Source organism: Lepidochelys olivacea, assembly GCF_965140295.1.
Source record: "Lepidochelys olivacea isolate rLepOli2 genome assembly, chromosome: 11".
Taxonomy (NCBI): domain Eukaryota; kingdom Metazoa; phylum Chordata; order Testudines; family Cheloniidae; genus Lepidochelys; species Lepidochelys olivacea.
Genome location: NC_140421.1, coordinates 39,104,784 through 39,121,477, shown reverse-complemented (window position 1 = coordinate 39,121,477; position 16,694 = coordinate 39,104,784). Strand labels below are relative to the sequence as shown.

At 43.0% G+C, this 16,694-nt stretch overlaps 1 protein-coding gene across 1 annotated transcript in view; it reads right to left on the bottom strand.

The window, feature by feature from the left end:
* The window catches only part of LOC311528057 (uncharacterized protein), a 70,412-nt gene that overhangs the window by 18,152 nt on the left and 35,566 nt on the right, over positions 1 to 16,694 (bottom strand). Inside the window, exons 15-23 of the mRNA XM_084642675.1 lie at positions 16,173 to 16,241; positions 15,404 to 15,472; positions 15,254 to 15,322; positions 12,418 to 12,486; positions 8,488 to 8,559; positions 5,016 to 5,084; positions 2,317 to 2,388; positions 216 to 284; positions 27 to 95 (exon numbers count right to left, since the gene is read on the bottom strand). Of these exons, the coding sequence (XP_084498801.1) occupies positions 27 to 95; positions 216 to 284; positions 2,317 to 2,388; positions 5,016 to 5,084; positions 8,488 to 8,559; positions 12,418 to 12,486; positions 15,254 to 15,322; positions 15,404 to 15,472; positions 16,173 to 16,241 (627 nt within the window). The remainder of the gene's footprint in view (positions 1 to 26; positions 96 to 215; positions 285 to 2,316; positions 2,389 to 5,015; positions 5,085 to 8,487; positions 8,560 to 12,417; positions 12,487 to 15,253; positions 15,323 to 15,403; positions 15,473 to 16,172; positions 16,242 to 16,694) is intronic.

Genomic DNA, 16,694 nt, shown 5'->3' with positions numbered 1-16,694 from the left:
CTTTAGTCTGCCAGTTTGGGGTTTACCTTAGCGCCAGGAATCCCAACTCCTGGTTCTCCAACTGGGCCAGCTGGACCAGGTAACCCAATGTCACCCTATAATTAAGAAAATATATATCCTGGTTTAATTAGCTCACCATACTCTACAATGGATGCTTAATATATTCCATATGTTGATGATCATAAACATTTGTCAGCTTGGAGTACAGACGTTACCTTTGGTCCTAGAATAGCTCGACCAGGAAGGCCCGGCATTCCAAGACGTCCTGGCCCACCAGGTTCACCCTACAGCAAATGAAAAAAGTAGAATGGATTTTTATGAGAGGTGGGCCTGAGCAGTTTCTGGGTAGCAACATTTCTTGAAGGATGTTTTAATGTTCTATTAAACAAATTGCAAGTGATCATGACAAGTTCTAACTAGTGCAATTATACTGGTTACCAGTATAATACTGATTCCTCAACGGAAAATGGGATTTTTCTTTTTTCTAGTTCATTTTACAATATTTAAGTTTAGAAGATCCTTATACTAATGCACTACAGGCTCAGTCTAAAGTACATTGGAGTCAATAGGAAGACTCTCAATGGGCTTTACTATTGGAATAAACTGAACACTAAAAAATTCAGCCTCTTTCCTTGTCTTAAAATACAAGATTTCCATCTCTAAATACATGTGACTTAGAGTTCTTAAATGTTCTTTTCTCTATATTTTACCCCTTTTCAATTTTTACTCCTCTTGTGTGTTTGTGAACATCAGAAGAGTTCATAGAAAGCTGAAGGAAGGACATGAAATTGCTCGAGATGATAGGCTTGATTCTCCTCTCATTCTCACTGGGGTAAATCAGGAGTAACTTAAAGTCACTGAAATTACATTAACACGAAACCAGTGTAAATAAGAGGAAAATCAAGCCCTGTCCGTTTCATATGTACCTACTGAGACAATGACAGCCCCATCACTGTATTATTCCAAGTACTTCCCAAACATTTAAACATAGAAATAACAATAGTCTTCATCTTCTTTCCCAGACTGTAGAAAAAATAGTGGGATTAGTTCAAAGGGTTTTTTAAATGTTTGTTTGTGTATATATGAGTGGGTATGTTACGTTCCCATATGTAAAGAACTTACGGAGCGAATCCTTAGCTGAAGAAATGAGTTTTACATTAAGTGCTGAGAGTATTTACTTTTGTGGTCATTCATATCTCTTGCAGGAGAGAGCTCATGGCATTCAGTTATTTTTGGTGCATAGGACAAGCCAGATCAAAGGTACCAGAAGGACTGCAGAAGTGTGTGGAGGAGGAGAAGCAATCAAAATGGGCCAAATTTGAGTGGGGTTGCAACCCCATGTGCCATGTTACTATACCACTCACTCAGATTTGACTTGGCTACCCTTCCGTCGTGATTAAGGCTGCAAGTCTTTCATGGAAGTCAGGGATTCTGTGACCTTCCGGGACTTCCGCCGCTGCAGCGGCTGGTGTGACTGACCCAAGGGCCGCCAGAGCAGCTGCTGGGGTGGCCCTGGAGCCAGCCACGCTGGCTGTTGTTTGGGCGGCTCTTGGCAGCTGGTCCTGGGCACTGCCCTGGAGCAGTGGTCCGGGAACAGTGGCGGCGCTCCAGGCTGCCACCCCCGAGCCGCAGTAGTGGTACTCTGGGCCGCCCCCCAGCCTGGAGGAGGAGCGGCAGCGGGACCCCCGGACCATCTCCCGCTGGAAGCAGCGGCGGCGGTGGCAGGATCCTTGGCCATCCACCCACCCAGGAGCAGCAGCAGGACCACAGGCCGCTCCCCCCGAGGAGTAGCGGTGACCACCAGAGCACCCCGCCAGAGCAGCTGTGTCTGCTGGAGCGCCCACCCTCCCCTAGCACCTGAGATGTAGTTAAGGGTATTTTTAGTGACTTTTTGTTTATTGCCCATAACCTGTCCATGACTTTTACTAAAAATACCCGTGACCTAATCTTAGCCTTAGTCATGATTTGGGCCAATGTTGAGAGAGTGTCTGGCATTGCAGCCTGATGCATGGGGTCTCCAGTAACCCACTCAGATTTGGCCTGACTGCTTTTCTGTTATGCAAGCAGGGAAGAGGATCTGCCATTACACCAACCAGCTTCAGTCAGGGGCCAAGGAGAGGGTGTGGGCCCTCTTCTCCTCCTCCACTCCAATTGAGCCTGACTGAGTTCAAGATCTCAAAACTGGGGGTGAGGGGACATGTATTCTCCCGTTTAAAAGGTGGGGGGCAGTGGCCTTTTCACCCCACCATCTCCACCACTGATGAGCTATATCTTTGAGACCTCAGTTATAAAGATACAGTACAAAACTAAGAGTACTTTAGCACCGGCAGGTCCAGGTACTCCTGTTGGTCCCGATAATCCACGTACACCTCTCTGACCTTGATCACCCTACACAAATGAAGAAACATTATTCTACATTTTATCAATATGGTTAGCAAAAAGTCATTTGAAATCTCTTATAAAAATCAATCAAATCAGGGCCGCACAGGTCTTTTTGGGGCCTAGGGCAAAATCTGAAACTAAGCTTCCTCCCATCCTTTCCAAAAATAACTACCACTGAAGGGAGGCAGGGGGAGAGGTTGGAGAGCAAGCCTGCCCTGCTCTCACCTCATAGGTGTGGGTCCTGTCCCACAGGGCTAGGCCTGGCTCCCTGCTCAGGGTGCTATGACCAGGCATGCAGGGTTGCAGCACCACTCAGTTTGGCCCAGTGTCCCCTCCATCATGACAGAAAGGTTGGTGGGCTAAATTTCAGTTAGTTGTTGCAACCTCACACAAGAGCAATGACACTCACTCAAATTTGCCTGGCTCTTCCTCTGTCATGATGAAGGGGTTGCTGGGCCAAACCTGAGCGGTGCTATGACCCCATATGCTGGGTCCCAACACCACTTGGTCTGACGCCTCTCTCAAAAGTGGGGTCCAGGGCAAACTACCTGTTTTACACCTGCTGCCCCAGGGGGCCATGAACTAAACAAGGGCCTTATTCTACAGCTGCTGCACATGAGAAATTTCCATTAACTTCAATGGGAAGTCAATTAATTCAACTTCAATTGCAGTCAATGGGCCAAATTCTCCCTTAATTACATCTGTGTAAATCAGGTGTAGCTTCTTGAATGTCAATGGTTCTACACTGGTATAAAACCATTGTGAAGAGACTCAGATCCAAAAGGAGTTGTTTGCTTGCATCAGCAAAGTCGAGTCTAGTGAGTGGAATCAAATAATAGAGAAATCATTTACATGAAATTATTTTAATAAAAAAGACTAATAAATAACTGGAGACCCATTTTTTAAAGGTAAATACACTATACGTATAATAAGATCTTTTTGTCTGTCAAGGAAAATCAACAAGCCAAAACACTCACCCTGATTAATCTGTTTATATACTTCTAGACAGAAAAATGTGAAGATCAAGTGTAGGTTGTAAAGGGATAACTATTAACACATTATTAGAACACAGTTATAACAAAAATACACACGAGATAGTGGTTCAGAAGACCTAAACATCTGAAATTCTGGAAACACTCAGTTAGGGTTCCAACCCCAGCCATAACTCTCTCTTTACCCTGTAGGATATCACCTAAATATATTTCCTAGAGAGGAAATCTTTTGAACTCATCTTAGATAGTGTAATTTCCAGTCTTCACTTTCTCTTGGCCCTTAAAACTTATTGTTATGGTGACCTTCAACCTATGTAAAGAGGACTGGATGCAGCTTCTTCCAGACACCCTAACTCAGAGGTGGGTAAACTATGGCTTCTGGGCCACATCCGGCCCGCGGGACCATCCTGCCCAGCCCCTTAGCTCCCGGCCGCAGAGGCTAGCCCCCGGCCCCTCCCCTGCTGTCCTCCCTCCTCCGCAGGTTCAGCGCACCACGCTGCCAGTGCTCTAGCCCGACGCTCCTGTTGGGCAGCGTGGGTGGCATGGCTGGCTCCGGCCAGGCTGCGAGCTCCTGCTGCTCTAAGCAGCATGGTAAGGGGGAGGAGAGTGTGTGTGGGGGGTTGGATAAGGGGCAGGGGGTCCCGTGGGCAGTCAGGGGACAGGGAGCAGGGGCGGTTGGATGGGCATGGGAGTCCCAGGGGAGCTGCCAGGGGGCAGGGGTGTGGATAGGGGTCGAGGCAGTCAGGGACAGGGAGCAGGGGGAGGTTGGATGGGGCAGAGGTTCGAGTGGGGGGTCAGGGAACAGGGGCCTTGGATGGGTTGGGAGTTCCGAAGGGGGCAGTCAGGAGTGGGAAGTGGGAGGGGACGGATAGGGTCGGGGGGCACAGCCTTCCCTACTTGGCCCTCCATACAGTTTCACAACGCCGATGTGCCCCTCGGGCCAAAAAGTTTGCCCACCCCTGCTCTAATTGAATGGGTTTCGTTAGCACTGACCCCCCACTTGGTAAGGCAACTCCCATCTTTTTATGTGCTGTATATTTATACCTGCCTACTTTTTTTCACTCCATGCATCTGATGAAGTGGGTCATAGCCCACGAAAGCTTATACCCAAACAAATTTGTTAGTCTCTAAGGTGCCACAAGGACTCCTCGTTGTTTTTGCTGATACAGACTAACATGGCTACCCCTCTGAAACCTGTCACCATTTTTCAGGTGTCTAGAGGGCTTCCTAGAGAATGATCAGAGGTGTTTCATCCTCCTGCAACCAATCATGCAAACATAGGCCCAATCATGCAAACATCTATTTGAGTAATCCTTACTCAGATGAGTAGCAATCGGAGGATCTGCAGGATTGGAGACTGTAGCAGTGTGTTGAATTGCTACTGGATTGATGGGCTGCCCAGCTCCACAATGAAAACTTGCCTTTAATTGTATTTTATCAATTTCACTACATTTTTTTTATTGGGCTGAGACTGAAACCAACTTTGCAGTCAGCCTGTTTCACAATATAATTAAGAAAATCACATAGTGCACTTTTTCTTCACTGTATTTATTTATACTCCACCAAGATGGGGAAAACTGTGACAAATCTATTCCCTGAGCATTGCTTTAGCTAACTTTAATTTTCACAAGGAATTCTTACCTTCTCACCTTGTATTCCAATCCCGGGGGCACCCTCAGGACCTCGAAGGCCAGGTACTCCTGGCTCCCCCTGTAATGAAAAAAACAAATCAGCACTTGAATTTAGTTGTATTTTTAATTAGTTTTATTATTAAGTTGTAAGGCTGGAAACAGAAGTCCTCTCTTTAGTCATAGAAACTATATACTCAGGTAGCAAGTCCTGCATTGCTTACTCAGAGTAAGAGATACCTCAGACGAGTTTGTATTTACATTTGTTATAAGATAAATTCTGAATTAGTTTGAATAAACTGCAGCTCAGCAGGAGCAGGAGTGGAATCCTGGCCCCTTTGAAGTCAATGACAAAATTCCCATTGACCTCAGTGGGGCCTCAGGTTTTCAGACAGTCTCAGTAATGAACTCTTGCAGGGATGTACAAGGTGACATGTTTCTGGCAATAAATGATGTCAAGCTCAGTACATTATTTTTAAACATGTAATGCAAACTGTATTATAATGTTTAGCCACTCGGTTGCCCCTTGCATAACATACTTTACCTGAGCTGGATAGTGTCTTAGAGAATGTCTACACACTGAAAATGCTTCGGCAGCACTACTGTTGCACTTCAGTGTAGAAACTACCTATGTCGACCAGAGGAGTTTTCCCCTTGGTGTAGGTAATCCACATCCCCAAGAGGCAGTAACACTATCTACACTGGAAGTTAGGTTGGCATCGCTAAGTCTCTCAGGGACATAGACTATTTTTCCAGGTATGTAGAAATAATGTACTTGAAAGTCATAACAGGTTGCAGTATTACAGAGAAACTGGAGTGCACTTATTTGACAAAGGAAACACAATGAACTTATGACTGCCTGATGGACCTTCAGCCTGGAGCCAAGGTTCCCTTCAGTCATATATATGCCTCTCTGAACCAGATCTTCTGACTCTTCGCACCTATCTGCACGAAAGCCTACAGAAGGGGTTTATCCATCCATCCACATGTTTGGTGGTGGCCCCAATCTTCTCTGTTAAGAAGAAGAATGGCTCCTTGAGGCCCTGAGTTGATTACTGGGCACTCAACAAGGTGACTATTCAGAACTGATATCCCTGCTCCCTGTCATCCACAAACTCTTACATCAACTGCACTCCACTCGAATTTTCACAAAACTAGACGTGAGTGGGGCCTATAACCTGGTGTGTGTCTGTGTTTGAGAGGGAGACGAGTGGAAGATGACCTTCCATGCCCACTATGGTCGCTTTGAGTATTTGGTCATGCTGTCCAGTCTATGCCATACCCCAGCGACCTTCCAGCATCTTCGGGGACATGCTGGACTGATTCATTACTATTTACCTGGATGACATTCTTATTTTTTCTGAGAACCAGGCCTTCACTATAGGCGATAAAGTCTGGTTTTCTGCCCAAATTCTTAAATCAATGTATCAGCAAACTTGGACACCTGCCAAATCTGGGGAAAACTTCCTGCTTAGCCCCACTCCTCTCCGCACTGCAGCCTTTGGCCAATAAGCATTCGGGGCCAAGAAGAATACTGGCCTGCTTCCTTGCTAACTTCACTACTAAGAAATAATAGGGTCAGTTGCACTGCCCTAGAACTGCCTGATTAATCGCAGTGCCCACTGCCTGCAGGATCAGCAGCCTGATTTATAAGCCCAACAGCAATAGCAAAGCACTGGCTGCTCAGCACAAATGCCCATAGATTTTCTGCCTTCCTCTGCTTGCCTCATTCCTAGCCCTGCTCCTGCCTTGCTCCAGCCTAGAACCTGCTCTGCACCTGGCCTTGTTCCAGTCCTGTCCCAGCCTTGCTCCTGCCTTGGAACCAGCCCTGTTCCTGCTTTCCCTGACTCCAGATAACACAGTTATGACCCTTAGCTCTGACTCTCTGGACCCTTGGCTCTGGTATGTTGACTCTGACAACTAGGCCTGACTCCTGCTCTGACCACTCAGTCTGACTACCTATGACCTGGTCCCCTGACATCAGGTAACTCAAAAATGGCTGAACATATTTCTGTGAAAGATTTCCCTCAAAATATACTTTTGGGCTGAGAATTTTGAACCCCCCACCCCTCCCAAAAATCAATCAATTTATTTATTTTTGAGAAAGAAAAAAGGCACTGTCAAAGGTTTCTAGCTCACCCTCATGTATACTCATATCAAACTCTGATATCATTGGCAACATGGGAAGCCCGTTAATAATTGTGGACCTATGATGGGATGTTCACATCAGCCCTGATGGGGTTAAGGTGGCTCAGAAAGAGCCAATTAACCATATAACTGCACCTGGGGAAGAGACAGGGACTGATAAAGGCTACCTGAGGATGCTGCCCAGCTGGGCAGGGGAGGCTGAGCTTGTATAAAGCCATGAAGTTTGCAGCAGAAGGGGGCTGCTACAGTTGAGGCTAATAACATACATCAGAGCAGGGATAGACCTAATGAAGTGTTTTAGTTTAGAGCACTATCTGGCCATTGTGGCTTAAACGGAAATATTTTTTTGAATAAATAGACCCAATGATGGACTGTGTGTGTTCTGTAGGGTGAATGAAACAATTGATGACCTTTTATAGCTATGTAAGGTCTTTGATAAAGAAAGGGAGAAACTTTCTGAGGAATTTAAACATCTTAAGGTAACAAAAATTATATTGTTATTTAGTAAAAACATTGGGGAAATGGGGCATTATTAAAAGGCACTGTTACATTACTTGAAAGACAGCGGGCAGAGAGACATTATAAATGGCTAAGTAATGAGGAACTATAGTTGGTGGCAGGTATAAACTATTCAGTCAAGTCTGCTTCGCCATACAAAAGAGGAAGAAGGGGGCTGCAAGGAGATGGTCTGCAGCCTTTCTTTTGAAAGGATGAAATCTAGAAGAGACCATAAGCCCTGGGGTCTGGACCCTGAAATGATGGTCAACCCAGAGGGTTTTGGGTGAGAGAGGCTTGAGCAAGGTTGGAAGTGGTCTAGAGAAATAGCAACGGTGTCTGGGATTGAACAGACTGGTTGCTAGGCATAAGGTCGCTGGGCTGAAACCTGGTGTAGTGGGTGGGCCCGTGTTTGTGAACCAGCCACTGGGAAAGTGGCATAGAATTGGCACAGAGGACTGCCTGGGACAGTGTACAGACTGCTGGTCCAGAGGGACTTTGGTACCCTGGAAGGGGAGGACTGGAGGGTGACCTGGATGGAGGGCTGAGTCACAAAGAGGGAGCACCCTGAGTCTACAGAGAGAGAGAAACCATTCTCCATGGTGTGAACAACCAAAGGACTGGGCACCAGAGAGCTAATCCCCTGACTCAGTGGTGAGTGTACCCTGTTACAGGTCATCACTGCATCTAGATCTCCCTTTCTCAGCAATCCCTTTGTCAATCCCTTTGTCCCAGACTCCATGGAGGGCTTTCTGCTGGACCAGGGTATCCATATGAGGGATGGGGCAGGCAGTATGTGAGCTGAGAGAGGAGAAAGGTTTGGGACAAAGAAATACACAAACCTTTTGTCCTGGGGCTCCATCTTCCCCTGGAAGACCAGGCAGACCTGCCAGTCCTGAAGATCCTGGTTCACCCTGAAATGGAGATAAATAAAAACATGTCCATATCTTAAATGTAACTATATACCATTATCTCTTATAATCTGGGAACCTCTTTTTTTAAAAAAGGGCTCCTAATTTTTTGCAAGAAAAACCTTTAGGCATATGAGATCTAATCTTGCAGTCATTCTGTACACAGAACTCTGAATTCCAGACATGGAAGGAAGGAAGGATCAGGAAATACTGTACTAGCTGATTATTAAGAGCATGCATTATATATTAAGGATAAACTATGTAATTAATCAAGTATCAGAGGGGTAGCCATGTTAGTCTGGATCTGTAAAAGCGGCAAAGAGTCCTGTGGCACCTTGTAGGCTTGTAGATTTGTATTCACCCATGAAAGCTTATGCTCCAATACGTCTGTTAGTCTATCAGGTGCCACAGGACTCTTTGCTGCTTTTATATAATGGATGTTAGTTAGGCATACAATTGTTTTGAATATTGGTAGTCTGGGAGGGTGACCTAAGTTCCTAAATTTGTGTTTGGCTGAAAGTTTACAAGACTTATAACCTGTTTTTGAAGATATAAGAATTGAGAGGCGTAGTAGTAGTTAATAACTTGTGAATTGATGTCAGTGCTCAGGCACCACAATGATAGACAACTTTGCGAAAACCGACATAAATGAGAACAGGTTTTACAAAAATATCTAAGCACACAAATACTTTTAACAGTATCTGAAACCAGTAAATTAATGCTAGTTGTGGAACTACATACTGTAATAATGGGTATTAATGTTTTTGTTTACTACTTTAGAAGTTGAGGTAGCTTGGAATTGTTTGTTGTGGAGTATGAACCTCTGAAAAGACCAGTGCTGGTCTTTGCAGTTAGATGACTTGAAGTAGTCCACCAGGATAGCTTGCAAGAAACTTTGCTGCATCCCTAGCTGAAGGAATATCATTATATGCTAGTTAACTAAGTTGTCATCTGGGATATTAACTAATTTACATATTTAGACCTCTTCATTAAGTAAGTTAAATACATCCCCATCAACTTTAAGTCTTACCTGTTTCATTGTCCATCTTCCTGACTTTCAATAACCTCAATAAACACAATCATGCGGGTGCTATTCTACCTCTTTTCTGAATTTCCATTATGGACCACAAAAAGAAAAGGAGTACTTGTGGCACCTTAGAGACTAACCAATTTATTTGAGCATAAGCTTTCGTGAGCTACAGCTCACTTCATCGGATGCATAAAGTGGAAAATACAGTGAGGAGATTTATGCACTAATACTCATTACAATTTCTCTTTTTCACCATGATTTCAGAAATTTCCATCCCACCATCAACCTCAGCCTGGACCAGTCCACACAAGAGATCCACTTCCTGGACACTACAGTGCTAATAAGTGATGATCACATAACCACCACCCTATACCGGAAACCTACTGACCACTATTCCTACCTACATGCCTCCAGCTTTCACCCAGACCACACCACACGATCCATTGTCTACAGCCAAGCTCTGCGATACAACCGCATTTGCTCCAACCCCTCAGACAGAGACAAACACCTACAAGATCTCTATCAAGCATTCTTAGAACTACAATACCCACCTGCTGAAGTGAAGAAACAGATTGACAGAGCCAGAAGAGTACCCAGAAGTCAGTTACTACAGGACAGGCCCAACAAAGAAAATAACAGAACGTCACTAGCCGTCACCTTCAGCCCCCAACTAAAACCTCTCCAACGCATTATCAAGGATCTACAACCTATCTTGAAGGACGACCCAACACTCTCACAAATCTTAGGAGACAGGCCAGTCCTTGCCTACAGACAGCCCCCCAACCTGAAGCAAATACTCACCAGCAACCACACACCACACAACAGAACCACTAACCCAGGAACCTATCCTTGCAACAAGGCCCGTTGCCAACTGTGCCCACATATCTATTCAGGGGACACCATCATAGGGCCTAATCACATCAGCCACACTATCAGAGGCTCGTTCACCTGCGCATCTACCAATGTGATATACCATCATGTGCCAGCAATGCCCGTCTGCCATGTACATTGGTCAAACTGGACAGTCTCTATGTAAAAGAATAAATGGACACAAATCAGATGTCAAGAATTATAACATTCATAAACCAGTCGGAGAACACTTCAATCTCTCTGGTCTCTCGATTTCTGATCTAAAAGTGAGTATTCTTCAACAAAAAAACTTCGAAAACAGACTCCAACAAGAGACTGCTGAATTGGAATTACTTTGCAAATTGGATACAATTAACTTAGGCTTGAATAGAGACTGGAAGTGGTTGAGTCATTATACAAAGTAAAACTATTTCCCCTTGTTTATGCCTCCCCTCCACTGTTCCTCAGACATTCTTGTTAACTCCTAGAAATGTGCTGGAAATGGCCCACTTTGATTATCACTTCAAAAGGTTTTCTCTCCTCCCACCCCACTCTCCTGCTGGTAATAGCTATCTTAAGTGATCACTCTCCTTACAATGTGTATTTTTTCATGGTCTGTGTGTATATAAATCTCCTCACTGTATTTTCCACTTTATGCATCCGATGAAGTGAGCTGTAGCTCACAAAAGCTTATGCTCAAATAAATTGGTTAGTCTCTAAGGTGCCACAAGTACCCCTTTTCTTTTTGTGAATACAGACTAACAAGGCTGTTACTCTGAAACCTGTCATTATGGACAACAGTTTCCTTCCATATACTAAATACCGTTCTATAAACTGTCTTTATCATAGAATGGACAAAGAATTTTTCAATTTAAATTTAGGTAGTTTTGAGGATGGAATGAATTTTACCAGCAAACTGAGTTAATTTTGACTAGGGATACTAACTTTTATTTTAAGAGTCACTATCCTATCATTTTAACTAATAACAGTGACAGTATTTTAAGAAATACTAGCATTGACCTTAATATGGTATGATGAGCCCAATCTTCAGCTAATATAAATCAGCAAAGTTCCACTGAGTCAATTGAGCTAGGACAATTTACACCAGCTAAGGATATGAGCTGATACATTAGGATTCAGATTAAATGTGGTAATTTTGGATTCAAATAAACATTTGTAAATTAAAAAAACCACCTAGCTATATATTTTGTATTCATCTGTCCATCAATGACTGATTTTGATCTCAAATAGTTTTAGACTGACAGTCACAATCTGGTTGTTGCTTCCCCTGTGTGTCACAGGGAGAGTCTTCTTAGCGTATTCACAGGGTGCCTCAGCTGGCACATGACCAGGATTCATCACCAAATTTGGTCCGCTGGTTGGATCATTAGCTTCCCCATCTTGGGCTGGGTACTGATGGGGAGTGTGACATGAACACTCATCCATGCCCCCCACAGGGGATATAAGTTGTGCCAACCCTTTTTACTGACATAACTTACTCCCCACTCTGTGCCAGCTCCGATGTATTGGCTGGTGAGCTGGGGACAGAGCCAAGGTTCTGCTCACTCCCCATCCACTTTTCTAAAGAGGGAGAGTAACAGCCCATGGCTGCTGCTCTCCCCTTGCTGTTCAGGGTCTGCTAATGTGGCTAGCCTGTGCTGGGCACTAAAGCAGCTTCTATGCCCCCTTACTGTTGTGCATGATTGTGCAGCCAGGTTTAGTGAGGCCTAAGCACCACTGAAGCCTAAGTTTTGGCTAGGCATCTGGATTGTTTCAGTCCTATGGAATTTGTCTACTAGCGTATAGTGCTAATATTTTAAAACATACAATTTTGGATGCCATTAAAAGTTAGTGTCCGCAGTTTTCAAAAATAGGAGCTTAAAGTTTAACTTGTAAGTCCATGTTTTAGTGCCTACAGGTGGGATTTTCAAAAGCGCATAAGTAATTTAGGAGAAGGAAAGAGCTCTTTATTAACACCATACCTTTGAACCAGGTTCCCCAAGTCCTCTTTCTCCTGGAGCTCCAGTTTCTCCTGGCAAGCCTTGTTCACCCTTAAACAGAAAATGTTTTTGAAGAATTTTAACACCAGAAAGATAAGACTACATTGTCTTAGCAGCTTACATTTACAGAAAGAGCATTCAGCTTAATAAAAATGCATTATTTGAGGTCCTAGCTTTTTAAAATTTTGACAAAGGGCTAGATTCTCCAGAGTATTGTCTACTTCATCCTCTCTTGGGAAATTTGTCACTGAAACTGATGAATGCTGTAAATGTATGAATAATGTAGCAGACATTTTGAGAGCACATGTGACTCAAATACACTTTACTCATGTCTCTTTATATCATGAGTAGAGCATATCCCTGCTATTAATCATTCCAAATGTGTGAGGAGCGCTGTGCTGTTCCCTAGTTACTTTTCTTTACCTGACAGAGATTGCTAAACCTGTTATAACCATATCAAACTCCTAATGATGTGAAAGGATTCAGAACTGGGATCCTGTGATGGGGTGATTGGGACCATGAAGGGGTTAATGTGGGTCTGAGAGCCAATTAACATACCTGGCAGTACCTGCAAGAGAGAGAAGGCCAGACTTAACTGATAATGAAGTCCAGCTGGTGGTGATTATAAAGTCAGGAAATTTGTAGCAGCAAACAGCTGTAAACACCTACCTGAAGGAAGACTGAGAGTAGTACTAAAACTGTACAGTAGTATATGAAGAAAAGGTGAGGAGCCAATTGGCTGGAAACATGTGGTTAATGTTCCAGTAAGGAAACCAAGCAAGCTATGATCCAGACCTGATGCATGCAGGCCAACTGCCCTTACAACATGTTTGAAATGGTAAAAATGATAACTGAGAGATTGGTTTCATACTTCAAGAGAAACAGACTCATAGGTAGCAAGCAGAGTGAGTTTAGGAGGGGAAGGCAGACAACTGACCGTATTGTAAGGATAGAAATGGAAGAATGAAAAGGTAAAAGAACTAAAGAATTTATAGTCACTTTTCTGGATATTGAAAAAATTTATGATATGATATAGAGGGAGGGTTTACTTTATGAAGTGGCTACCATGGATATAAAAGGAAGAATGTATAGGTGTAGAAGGGATTTCTTAAGTAAAAGAACTATGCAGGTCAGAGTAGGGAAAGTCTATTCCAGTATATATACACTTACAAATGGCACTTCACAGAAGAGTTTCATCAGTCCTACTTTATTCAACATCTTGGTAAGTGATCTTCCAAAAGAAATAAGTGTAGGAATAGGCATCACTTTATTTGCTGATTACTGGGCCATATGGCCAAAACCAGAAACCATGAAATAGCTGCTTAAGAGTAAATGAAGCACTAATGAAGTGTGTAGAATGGGGAAACGTGGGGTTTTAAATTCTCAATCGATAAAACTAAGGGAATAATATTCACAAGAAGGAAAATTTTAAAAAGATTATAAATTGTATCTATAATGGACAGCAAATAAGTATAGTTAAAAGCTTTCAAATTTTTAGGTGTAGTATTTGATAGCAAGCTCCCTTGGAAAGATCATATTGACAACATTAGAGATAAATGTAAAGGCAGAATCAAATGACTTAGAAGTATTTCTGGAACTCTCTGTGGTGCAAATAAGAAAGCAGTGGTAATGCTATTCAGAACGCTAATAAGACAAATTATTGAGCATGGGTGCCAGGTTTTCAGTTTGGCATCAAAAACAAATTTGAGAAAGCTTGACTTAGCCCAAGCTCATTGCATGCGCTGCCTTCATCACAATGCTGCTGTATGTACTGCAGAGAGCTGTGGGTGAAATGCCTATTACTTTAAAAATGAAGCTTTTGGATTTAACCTTTTTGGCTAAAGTCACTGGAAATGTAGAAGATGGAAACACCCAACTAATATATGATGAATGCTGGGAATTAAGCAGTTAATGTGTAGGGCAAAAACTCAAAATGTCTCATGTAAGTAGGGTTAAAGTGTAGACAAATGATCTCCGTGAAAAGAAAGACCAAAAAGAGGTTAATCTATCGCTTTGGGAAAATGCATTACAATTGGAAACCTCTTAAGATAGATATGGAATTGTATAATAAAATTAAAGGAAAAGGAGTGTTAAATGGGCAAGATATGGCATATCAATATGGTTTCTGATAAGTGGGATGCTACCGCCGTATGTATACTCAGGGCACCAAAGATGTAAGAACAGGAAGACTGGGAACAACATTCTGCGTTCCTTCACTCAAGAAAGCTGTGAGGCTATCAAATTTTGTAAATGTTTTGACAGCTGAACAGGCAGGGATAATACTGGCATTAAATACTGGCACCCCTCTATACCTAAGGTGTATAGAGGGGTGCCAGGTGCCATAGTCATCCTGTCTGATCCATTATCAAGACTACTGGTGATAGCAGAAATTATATATTTAATGAAATATTACCATTAACAGATTTCAGAGTAACAGCCGTGTTAGTCTGTATTCGCAAAAAGAAAAGGAGTACTTGTGGCACCTTAGAGACTAACCAATTTATTTGAGCATGAGCTTTCGTGAGCTACAGCTCGCTTCATCGGATGCATACTGTGGAAAGTACAGAAGATCTCTTTATACACACAAACCATGAAAAAATGGGTGTTTACCACTACGAAAGGTTTTCTCTCCCCCCACCCCACTCTCCTGCTGGTAATAGCTTATCTAAAGTGATCACTCTCCTTACAATGTGTATGATAATCAAGGTGGGCCATTTCCAGCACAAATCCAGGGTTTAACAAGAACGTTAACCCCCAGACGTTTAATGCTAAAACCAGAAATTTCTGTTGTAGCTCTTACATCAGTGAATTTCCTTACCTTTGATCCAGGTAGCCCTTGTCCAGGTGGCCCTCTTGGACCAGGTGGTCCTTTTGGGCCTTCTACCCCCTAAAAAGATTTTTAAATTAATCTTTAAAATTAAAATAGTCTCCCAATATTACAGAAATGCTTTAAAAATGAAAATGCCACCTTTTCTCCTTGAATCCCAATGCCAGATAACCCAATAGGCCCAGGTAGACCAGGTGGGCCAATTTCACCCTGTTGAACAAAGTACAATTGCTTAACTTTGTAAAGATATGGAAACAATTTGGGTCGGATCCTCAGCTGGTGTATACTGGCATAGCTCCTCTGAAGTCAATGGAGTTACTTCAATATACACCAGCTGAGTCTCTGACCCTACCCCTTATTAACATTTCTTCTTTTTCCACTTGTGTTTTATAGTGTGGCAGACTCACTTGCTGAGTCTATGACCACCAAGCCCTGGAATCTCCATCATTGGAGATTTTTAAGAGCAGGTTAGACAAACACCTGTCAGGGATGGTCTAGATGGTGCTTGTTCCTGCCATGAGTGTAGGGGACTGGACTTAATGACCTCTCGAGGCCCCTTCCACTCCTATTATTCTAAGATTCTAAAGAATCCATTTATACATCTTAGCACATGCTGGTCAGCTGCTGTAAACGACTGTTAGTCTCTCCCCCCCCCCATTCCAGATCTTAACTTTCCCAGAGAATCAATCACTTTTTGTTCCGTCTCACATTTTACTATGAAGAGATTTTAGAATTGGTTGGGGCAGTTTATTGGCTATAAATCTCACCACAAAATAAGTATTGTGAGGCTCCTATTGTAGATACCAAATTCTTTATTTTGCTTCATTACATCTTTTGTAGCTAATATCAACCCCCACTGCATTAGATTCCTTTGTAATTTTGTTAACTGCCTGACATATTTACTGCTCACCTTTTCACCTTTTATGCCAATGCCTGGCTGGCCACGAGGTCCTTTTGGACCATCAAAACCACGCTCTCCCTACATGAAGAAAATTACATGATGTTAACTTCAGCAATCCATGGTTATTTACTCTCCTCAAATCAGAGAGACTAGTGGTAGCATAATGATGGAAATCAAAACAAGAAGAAGAAGGCAGTGCCTGAATTTCTTTGTTTCTTGGTGTACCAAAGAGGTCTTCTTTTCAGACGAGAACACTCGTCAGTTTGAGATTGATCACAAAAGAGAAATTAACAAGCTTCTCTTTACCCTTCTTTCCATTTCAAGCACATTCGGCTTAATTCTGCTTCCATTCAAATCAATGGTTTAAATGTCAGCAGGGCTGAGCCTCATAACCAGCTCAGGGCTGAATTCTGCTCATTTACTCATGTGAGTAGTCTTGGTGAAATAAGGTAAGCAGGATTTGACCCTAGTTGTTTTGCCTGAATAAGGATTTCAGCACTGAGTCCACATTTTGTCATTGTAATAATAATA